Here is an 11,258-nt window from a genome sequence, read left to right on the forward strand (position 1 = left end):
TCTCCAGATCTACACATGGTCAAGTCAGGAAAAAAAATTCTGATGTAGGATGTCCTTTTGTATGCTGTGACTATGTGTTTCTCTTATTGGTTGATAAATAAAGCTGTTTCAGCCAATGACCAGGCAGAATATATCTAGGCGGGAAATCTGAACAAAGATAGAGGGTAGAGGGGGCAGGATGTGGCCACCACGGGAGATGTGAGGTAACAAGCTATAAGCCCACGAGCCTCATGGTAAAATATAAAGTAATAAAAATCGGTTGATTTATAAGAGAGAGCTAGCCAGACAGAACCCTAAACCACTGGCCAAACAACCGCAACTGCTAACAAGCCTCAGAGTGGTCATTTCATAAGCAGCTGGGGGACCTGGTGGGCGGAGAGAAGTCGGTCCTGCAAGACTGGGGATGAAGAAGAGCCTGCTGGCTACAAAATCCAGAATGGGTGGAGGAGGGACTCGTGAGGCCCTGCCCCTAGTTGAGGACTATTGGCAACTGGTAGCTATGTGTGTGTGGGGGGGGTAGGCATTTTTCTTTGGGGGACTTAAAAGGACTCAGCTATTAAAAATGGGAGAAATTAAATATATATGTATATATATACATATATATATGGTACTGGAAGGAAATCTTGAGGGAGCAGGTGATACAGGGATAGCATGGATGGATATGACCAAAATATGTAGTAGACATGATAAAATTCTCAAAGAATAAGGTAGTATATTACACAATATATTTAAAGAAGATAAAGATGGAAAGAAAGAAATGAAACGAACTGAGAAAAAACTTGCTTATTGAACTGAATATCTATTTTATAAACCTCTGAATATAAGTATTTAAAAGTAAAAAAAAAGCGAATTTCAACAAATACTTAAAATACTTACCGTACAGGGACTTTCTGTAACAATACAGTTAACTAGGAACTCAATGATAAATAATTAAAAGCAAACTAACGTATTCATCTGGAAAGCACAAAAGAAACTTCAAAACTGCATGAAAGACTGTGTTGGGAAACTAGGACATGTTATGGATAGCAATAAATAAAACGTCACGTGTGGGAACTTAGTGAGTATAGGTGAGGCATTCCCGAGGGAAACTGTGCCTTCAGTCCATCTGTCTGTAGAGTAAGAGCAACTGCGAGCGGCTCAAGTTAAGCATTCAACCCTAGGGGTGAGGAAACAAATCAGGAGGGTGGGCTGAGGCTGTGCTGACCCATGGGCATGAAGCCCTGGGCTCATTCCCTGGCACCGTCCCCTTCAATAAATAATAATAATAATAATAATAATAATAATAATAGGAGATTAAATAGGAAAATGGCTTAAAGACAACAGCAAAGGGTAAGGCTATAGAAATAAAGAAGTAAACTGGGTGGCGGTGACACACACTTTTAATCCCAGCACCCAGGAGGCAGAGGCAGGTGGATCCCTGAGTTCTAGGCCAGCCTGGTCTACATTGTGAGTTACAGGGCAGCCAGAGATACACAGAGAAACCCTGTCTTGAAAAACCAAAAGGGGGGGGGAGAGAGAGAGAGAAATAAGCAATATGAGATCTTAAAAAGGAGACATCATACTAGATGCATAAAACCAAACAGCTAGAGGTGTATTTGAGGGTGTCAAAGTCCCCACAGGCCTCTGTCCAAGGCGTGACTGACAGGTGCTCCCTACTCACGGGCCTCTAACTGCTGGGGATACATTCAGTCTTTGCCAAAGCGCTGAGAGGTGGGTAGTTACCGTTCTCAGGTTACATAGAAGGGCACTGCAGCAGAGGGAGATCAGCCAGGAGGAAAGAAGACAGCTGGAACAATGGCCTTAACTGTTCAGCAGATCCTGCGAGAGAAGCACTCACTGTTGGTATCCGAGGTCAAAGCAGGCCACATTGGCTTCTGTCATGGTCCAGCTTTCTTTACACACGAACATTTTCTCCTCTTGGTCCACAAGTTTCACTTGAACAATTCCCTCTGCCTCTGTAGTTCCATAACTTAAGGAAATACTAAATTTTTCTAAAATAAAAAACCAAAAGGATGGACAGACAGTAGTTTAGTATTTCTTTTCTCCCCTTTTAACTTGTCTTTATTAAAATAGCTAACATGAGATTAACTTTGAGCATCATAATGACTTTAACAAATGACAAGCTATTATTTCGTGAGTCCTGATCATGTTAGTGGCCATGCTGTTTATGGCAAAACCACTAAATTCTCGTACCGACCATTAAAGATAAAGTTATATTTATTTTCAGTTGAACACAGGAAGCTGAGAATCGGAATTTGCTTTACTAACTGTGGTGGTTTGAATGAAAATGGACCCCAGAGGCTCATATATTTGGATGGCTGGTCCCTAGTTGGTGGAACTGTTTGGGAAGGTGGTGTGGCCTTGTTGGAGGACTTCTGCCACTGGGTGGGAGTTGAGGGTTCAAAAGCCCATGCCAGGCCCGGCAGAGAGCAGAAGAGGGTTTTGGATCTCCTGCAGCTGGAATTACAGGCACTTGCAAGCCACCTAACAAGGGTGCTGTTGTTCTGGATGAGTGAGAAACTCTCTTAAAACTGCTGAGTCATTACTCCACCCACCCCATCCACCCCCAGTCCATAGCAAGGCCTTTTCACTGAATTCTGAAATAATTGGATGGCCTGGTGGATAATCCCTTTAGCCAAGTAGAAGTGGGAGTGGGGAAATTCTGAAGGACCAAGCAATAAAGAACAGCACCTCAGAGCCACAGGGACTCAAGGAAAGGCCGGATTCTGGTGACCCCTGTTTTTGTTTTTTCTAGATATTACTTAAATCACTAGGACCTAAAAACAGTTTATAAACGGTGGGTCATGACCATACACAGAGTTACTTAATTGATTTGTGGATGGCAAAAGTTAGTAAAAGGTTCCTGAAAGCACAACCAAAAGTTAGTTAAAAAGCAAATGTGTAGCAGGCAGGTGGCACATGCCTTTAATCCCAGCACTTGGGAGGCAGAAGCAGAGGCAAGTAGGTCTCTGAGCTTGAGGCCATCTTGGTCTACAGAGTGAGTTCCGGGACAACCAGGGCTACACAGAGAAACCCAGGTGAAAAAAAAAAAAATCAATGATCTGAGGTTGTTCTGGCAGTGCATGACCCTATTGCTTCGTGTGACTTCACTGCAGCCATGTTTTCAAACACACACATGCTCACTTTTCACTGAGCATGCATCTTGCTGCACAGTGTGGATGAACACTGCCAGAAAAACCTTGGCTCAGATCTAAGGCTACAGGAACTTTTTTTTTTTACTGTACCTACAAAGCTTTTTCCTCATACATAAACATGCTGATTTAATTACAAAAAAACAAGATATCTAATATCTGCCTAGCATTTCTCAGCACATGAACCTCTGATTAGTGTGTATCCTTGGATTGGATTGGATCAGAATGTTTGGTTCTTAAAAACTGCTGTTTGAATTGCTAACTTCAGTAGTATCATTTTTGCTCAATTGTTATTTCCACTTGGCTTGAAATCAGTACCGAACTTCCAACATTTCTGAAACGGCCCTAAACATCCTTCTGTCCCTTTTTATTATGTGTATGTGTGAAGTCAGATTCCCAGCACTGAGGGACTCCAAAGTCAAAATATTGATCAATTCTGAAAAGCACTGAAGAGTATGTCTACAATGTCAAATATTCAGACAAGATTAACTCACATAAAAATAAATGTATCCATCTCATTAGAAAGCAAATTTGCTTTCATATTTAATAAATGGTAAAATTATACACATATCAAATAATTATTTTTAAATCAACATCTTATAATCAGTCAATATTTGATTTGTACACCCATTTCTTATATTCTACTCAGAGTCATTTAAAAATTTCCTGAGTGAAAAGGGGGGTCATGAATTGAAAAAGTCTAAGAAGCCTTGGTCTAAAGAATTTTAAGTTGTCATTAGAACATTTCACAGCAAAAGCATTTTGTGTGGCAGAAAATACAGCATACCATTGCCCTCCTGTTAGAAAAACTTGGTCACACACATCTTTCCTACCTTCCGTTGTGCATGTTCCATTGTATGAAAACTTTGTCGTTGGTTGAAGACATTCAAAACTCTTCTGGTGACAGTAGCTGGGGTAGTCCCTTCCGTTAGTGGCACACACTGGGATGCCCTGCTTTGGGCACAGGTAAGGGAGTTTGCAGACACAGGTTCCATCGACACATCTCTGCCACGGCTGGCAGAAGACTTTGTTACAGGAGCGGTGCGTGTATTTGTTTGGTAAGCACTTATGGTCCAGCAGATCCTCCTGAGGCTGACCCGATGGCGAAACACACTGTGAACAGGGAACAGCAAACAAAAGCCTTTTGTGTTCTGGGAATGAGAGGAAGTGAAGGAAAAGAACAGAACAGACCCGGCCAGCGGCTGGAGTGAAATACAACACATGTTTGGTATAGCAAGCAGTCCTGACTCTGGCGGGTACAACACTGAGGACTGCAGATGGGTACTCATTGGTAATGAGCCTGGGGAAACTGAGGCAGCCGGAGTACAGCATGATAATGGCTTAGACAAGCAATGGACAAAATGATAGGATTCAACAATTTAATCCATGTGGGAGTCAAAGGTGAGTTTCATGGAGAAAGGATGAAGGATGCTTTTCCTTCAGTCAGGCCTACCAAGGACCATTTGAAATACATGTATCTAATTCCATTAATGACCAATCTCTCTCCATGAATTTATTCTCCATGCTTCTGTGTGATGGATCTTTTTTTATTGATATGCTGTTAAAATGATTTTCAAAAATAAAGTGATGAGTGGCATCACTAAAAGATTAATTTTTGAATTATTAGACCCAAGATGTGCTTCCTTGTATACCAGTGTGATTATTATCTATAAATAGATATTATCTACAAATAAATGGATTCATGTATCTTGTGAGCATGGTCTCAAACAGCTTAAGCAATTATTAGCATAGCTTTGTGCTATGTGACATTATTCCTGGGAAGATGTGAACCAGCATCTACTCAACCCAGATAGAGAACCAAGAACAGACCAAAGTTAGTATAGCACCAAAGTCCCATTTGGTGAACTAATGGTTTTGCTGGAGGTTATTTACAGGAGTATTGGTGAGGAGTCACTTACAGGAACAGAAATAACTCAAAGAGAGCTGTGTTGCAGAAGCCCATCCAGCACAGGTGACAACTCGTGAGAGCTGAAACACACTACACAGCCTGTGGGCAGCTTGATAAGGTGGAGAGAGTCCTTGCCAGACTCACTCTTCTGAGACAACCCTGACCACTCTTACTGCTTCTATATGCACAGGGAGGGGGAAGTCTAGTGAATCTGGTTAATTTCAGGGACTTCCTGAAGCCTCTGAGTTGCTTACTTCCTGAGTTTAAGAAGCTTCAGCACAGGATAAGTGTCTTACCTCCCTTGAGGAGATCCTGCACTTTGATGAGCTTTCTTCCAAGATGGAGGGTTGCCTCTTGGAAGAAACTGCTATGCAATAGTTTGTTACCTAAAAAAGGTATTTCTCATCCATGTATGTGTTATGAAGGCTATAATAAGTCAAACATACCAGAGCACCCTATATGGTGTTCCCATGGGTAAAGAAAGCATTACACGACTTTGCAATGTGTCCCGAAGGTGACTCAGAGATACATAGCCTGTTCCCAAAGCAAAGTGGCTCCCCTCACAGCAAAAGGAACTTGGTCTAGAGGCACCAGAACTGGAGAATGTCAGCAGTTTTGGCAAACTCACTTTACTGTGATGCTCAGAGCCAGAGGAGATTTTATGTCCTTAAAAAAAAAAAAACAACTTACTGAGGCTCAGGCTGTGTCAGAGTGATAATGGAGGAGCCTCTGTGGCAAAAATAAAGTTGGGAAGTATTTGGTGGCTCAGGCTTCCATCAGGCACTATAGACTTCTTGGTGACCTCAACCTACTGGCCAGGGGGAAGAGATGACTCATATGCTCTCTTTGGACCTAAAGGCTCATGTGTTGAAGCCTTGGTTCCCAGATTATAGTGTGACGGGAAACTTTTAAGTGGAGCCTATTAGAAAGAAGTGAGGTCATGGAAGTAAGTAAATACGTTTTTTTTTTCAAGACAGGTTTTCTCTGTATAGCCTGGCTGTTCTGGAATTTATTCTATAGACCAGACTGGCCTCGAAGTCCCAGAGATCCACGAGGGTCTTCCTCCCGAGTGCTGGGATTAAAGGTTACCACTGCCTAGATATAAGTTAATACTTTTAAAGGAGATGTTGGGACCCTTACCTGTCCTTGCCTTTTTGTTTTCTGATTATCATAAAGTGAAGGGATTTTCTCAACCACACACTCCTGCTGAGGTATACTGTGCAGCCACAGGCCTAAGGCAGCAGTTCAACCCCCTGCTCCCCCCAAAAAAACCTTTCTTCTTCTAAGTTGATTACCATGGACATTTTCATAGCCAACAACAGATACTCTTAAAAACCCTTCAGTTTGTCTGGAAACCATTTTAACTTGGGCCCAGGCCTTGCCAATTGTTTTTCTTGCACAGGCCCTACACAGATGGTCCAACTTAGCCCATACGAAACGTTTTACATGAAGCCGTTCTTGTGTTTTCAGGAGATGATGTGGGAGACCTGGAGGAAAGTTGGAAGTGACAGAGAGTGTCAAATATGAATACTCACTGGGAACTGCTGCTATACAATACAGTTGCGTCTCATGTTTCCTATAAATTTTCCCTGTCCAACTTCTGTCCCATTTCCTGGGTTCTCATGACATTTAGGAAAAACAAGCATCGAGATTAGCTTCATTATTTTTGGGCTAGACTTTATGAAGTGCTACTGATGGTCAGTCCCTTAGTGGGACTGAAAAGGGTCAAGCCGCAGATCTGTCACACGTGACTTAAATTTATTTTTGCAAAGGTTATGATTCTAGCACATTGTATCTATAGAAACATTACCAAAGGAGGGAACCATGTCGTGGGAAACACTAGGGCTGAAACCACCCACACCTTGATTGGCTTCAAACTCTAGACACTGACTTCTCTAAATGAATTCCTGATTGAGCTCAGGTTACTGTTCAGAGAGACTAATAAAGAAATGTAAGTATTAATGAATGAACAATGACCTACTGGAAGATCAGCTGTGTAAAGTTAAGTATGTAATGAACGAATAGTGACCTACTGGATCACCTACTGTGTGTGTCCCTATTGCTTAGTCATGGGAGTGGTCTTCTAATACGAACTCACTACCCAGATGCTGTTCCAGATGCTGGCCAGTCAGTTTCATTCCTCTGACTCCGATCTACCCCCTATTAATAACAAGTACCAAAAATTAGTCCTTACCTTGATTCCCTAAAGAATCAGAAATAGGCAAAAGACCAGGGTGCAGGAGGACCTTAAACCGAGGAGAATCTAGGAAGCAACAAACCCCAGACCACTCCAGATTTCAGCCCCTTGCCTGCTTTTAGGTATTTGCTTTCCTTCAGCCTCTGACAGGTGAGCCAGCATGGCAACTGTTGGAGGCATTTGATTATGTCTGCGTAGACCAGTGCTTTCTAACTTCCTATCTCCTGCTGCAGTCTTCAGCTGTAACTACCCAGAGCCTCTCCTCTGCTGCAGAGACTAGTTCTCGCCTGTCTATGGTTGGCTGAAGGGTGAGCGAGCGCACCCCTGAAATCTGCCATCTCTAAGACCAGCATCTTGAAGAGCAGGGTCCCGTTTAGTAACATTCTTTCTTGGTTCTTAAAAGCAACTTATGTGTAATTTTACAGTCAGTCCTCGTTGACTTAATTATTTTCACATCGTCTATCATGATGCTCTGATTTAAGGAAACCAAAAAAGGGCAGGGGTATTTCTTTCCTAGGAAGAAATCCGCCTCTAGCATTAAAAATAGCAAAAATGTCTTCCAGCTGACTGGAATTTCATTTTGAAAACACAGTTTAAGCTATTTGAACACATTTAGGTTGCCTCTATAATAAGGTACATTATAAAAGGTGAAATAAAAATTTCACTTTCTTTCATAAACTATTTTTTTAACTTCTGAGATTTTTGCAAATTTCATATTAACTGTGCTTTTATTTCACTGCACCCATGTTTTTGTGGATAGTGAGGTACATGAGCCACGGCCCAGAGGGCAACTTGTGAGAGTTTGTTCTCTTCTCGCACCATGAGGGATCAAACTCAGGTCATGAGCTTTGGTGGCAAGTGTCTTTATTCATAGAGCTACTTAGCTGGCCCCAAACGCCAGCTCTTAAAACACTGATGAAAACCTTATTTCTGGAAGACTGTTCAATATAAGAAAGACACTTTTTCTTTCTTCAAGGGGGTAGTATTAGTGTTTATCTTGTTTTTAAATTTATTCCAGGAACCTGCCAACTTTTCCTGATCTGGAGTTATGAGAAGAGACTCTCGACGACCAGCGCTGCAGATCAGGTGGTCCAGAGTGAAGTGTGTGTCTGCACATCTCTGCAAGGGATTGGTCTTGGTTGCTAAGAGATGTGGAAAGGCCCCCGTCTTTGCAGGCGGCATCATCCCATAGGAAATGGGTCTACAACAGTGTACCCCGGGGAGTTTAGCTGAGAGCGAGCAAGGATTCGTGTGTTTATTCTCTCTGCTCTCGTCCACAGATGTGGTGCTTGACTTCCCAGTGTTGGCTTTTCCACAATTATGGGCTATCCCCTAAAATTAGAAGCCAAACAAACCCTTTCTTTCAAAGAAGCTTTTTGTCAGAGCATTTATCATGGTAGCAGGAATGAGACTAGAACAGGATAGAAATATTTTAAATGAAATTTCTAATTATAAATGTTTTAACAAAAAAGGTTTTTTTGAGGGGGCTGGAGAGAAGGCTCAGAGGTTAAGAGCACTGACTGCTCTTCCAGAGGTCCTGAGTTCAATTCCCAGCAACCACATGGTGGCTCACAACCATCTGTAATGAGGTCTGGTGCCCTCTTCTGGCTTGCAGGCATACACACAGACAGAATATTGTATACATAATAAATAAACACATATTTTTTTTAAAAAAGGGTTTTTTTAGTTGTGAAATTTAAAAACCTAGGAAATATAAACCACCAGCAAACCCAATACCCAGAGACAACAACTGTAAAATATTTGACACAAACACTGGAAGAACCTCTTAATTGTCATATATAGAAGCAGTTATGCTATACATCTATGGGTCTGTGTCTATATATCTATGCACATATGTGTACTTTTATAACAAAATATTCTGTAATTCAATGCACTTTATTAATAAGTGTTTAGCTTAGTCCCACTTTATAAATATAATAATAACATTTTAAATGGTACACGCCAAATACATAATCCTGTTCTCATAACTAGTTTTTTGTTACATTGTTGCTTCTTCAAGCTGCATGAAGACAAAACATTTTGGCAATGCTATCTCAAAGTTCCTTGATCACCACAGTTGACAGTCATCAACAGATAGTTAAAGTGTCTTAAACATGTTTAGTCTTAAGAGACCATGCACTGCTGCAGCTTTATCTCTTTAAGAAACTACAGAGGCTTCACTCTGATGGGCTAGACTTGCTTATCTGGGGGAAAAGCGACACTTCAAATATCTGCTCTCTTTTCTTCCTGAAAGGACCGCAATGCATCCTTCTTTCTCACCAAAGACCAGCTTGAGTCTGGAATGACGGGTCCGGCATAAATCCCTCCCCCTCCCACAGTCTCTTCCTGACCTTTAGGCTTCGGGTGAATTGTCCTCTCACTAAAGTTATTTGCCAACTGGTGTTTTCACTGTTTGCCAATTAGGTGTAGAGAGATATTTTATAACCCCTTTCTTTACAATAGTATGAAAATGATACATATTTAGGAGAAAACTATGCTACAAATTTTGATCTTTCTTAGACTAGTGATGGTGGGGAAATACTGGTGAAAGATTGGGTCACAACTCCCCATCTGCCGCATGATCATCAGGTGAGCAATATTGTCTTGCCAGTGTATCCTAGACACTGTGTTTTGACACCCTGACATGTATACAATATGTATACAAATGCCCAGTATACAGAACTGTCTTCAACAAACTGCATAAGATAATTCGTGCTTTATAAAATGGGCATTTATTAGGTAATTCTGTCCAACTTCAGGACAGTGTGCTTTGAGCATGATTAAAATAGGCTACACTGGGAAGCTCAGCTACATTAAATACATTTCCCACTTACAATACTTTCAATATATGATGGGTTCATCAGGATGTGATACCATTGCAAGTAAAGAATATATGTATATATGTATGTATGTATGTATATATATATTCATTATCCCTTGTTTTGCATTTTCACATGTACTTTAAGTCTTGCTTATAGTATCCTTTTAAGGAAATTGGAGAAAGATGATTAACTATGTCAAAGGGAAAATAATAATAATAAGAACCAGTCTTATCTTCGTATCACCATGCCTTACAGGTGGATGCACAGTGAATGTTTACTGATTTAATAGGACAATAACTTATAGCAATGAATCAAGGATGCTCTTGTTCGGCTCAATAATAATGAACATGCACAAGCATCAAAAGACTGTTTCCTTAAACTCCTCTCAACAAGATGCTAATAAAGACGCCTGCTACTGTATATTTGCATTCCTAACAACTAACCTAAAGTTATATTTAAGTCTAAATCACATCTTTTAAGGACTTTCCTATACTTTTATAACCTTCAAAACGTCTCCTTAAGAGAATCCCCTGACGCTGGCATCACTCACCTTGTAAGAACTCAAGTGGAGGAGCAAATTTAACAGAAGAAAGAGAGCAAGCTTCATGCTGGAGGTGCGCCGGCTGTCTCCACAAAGACTCATGTTCATTCCACAGGCTCCCCTGAAATTTAATTTTTAACCTCTGAAAAAATATTTAAAAAAGGAAAAGCCTCCTAAAGAGCTTTGTACTTTTGAACTCTTAGCGGATTTGGCTAACATCCAGAGTTTTACCGTAACTGAAACAAAAAAACAGCGTTTGCAGTAATTATCCGAGGCAGGCGACCAATAGGAAGTGTTTGGACCTGGGGAGACCGGTTGCTCCATTTTGGCCCAGACAATGCCCTGTTTCTGCTTTCCACAGAGCACGGAAAGCACCGTGGAAGCGATTTTTCTTTTCTTTTCTGTCATTTGGCAAATAAGGTTACATTTTTTGCCTTAAGATTGTGGAGGGAAGATCTGTGGCAGCGGAAATGCTGCCGGTCTGTGTTCTCTAGGGGAAGATATGAGACAATTTCGGGTGCTAGACCCCCATCAGGCATCAGTACCCATGGAAGAAAGAAGCAGGAGAGAACAGGAGGAGAAGCGGGACATGTGTATGGGTTCAACAAAGCTGTGGTCTGCCTATGGGGTGCTCTGG

The 11,258-nt window shown here is 41.3% G+C and overlaps 1 protein-coding gene across 1 annotated transcript in view; it reads right to left on the reverse strand.

Annotated features, from left to right (window-relative positions):
* Cfi (complement factor I) overlaps positions 1-10,756 on the reverse strand; it is a 28,749-nt gene extending 17,993 nt beyond the window's left edge. The window contains exons 1-3 of the mRNA XM_041650099.1: positions 10,631-10,756; positions 3,986-4,265; positions 1,838-1,991 (exon numbers count right to left, since the gene is read on the reverse strand). Coding sequence (XP_041506033.1) covers positions 1,838-1,991; positions 3,986-4,265; positions 10,631-10,729 — 533 coding nt within the window. The 5' untranslated portion in view covers positions 10,730-10,756. The remainder of the gene's footprint in view (positions 1-1,837; positions 1,992-3,985; positions 4,266-10,630) is intronic.
* Positions 10,757-11,258: the final 502 nt, after the last annotated feature.

This window comes from Microtus oregoni, unplaced genomic scaffold (assembly GCF_018167655.1).
Source record: "Microtus oregoni isolate MIOR12 unplaced genomic scaffold, Mior012 000000F_ref0000247, whole genome shotgun sequence".
NCBI classification, from domain to species: Eukaryota; Metazoa; Chordata; class Mammalia; order Rodentia; family Cricetidae; genus Microtus; species Microtus oregoni.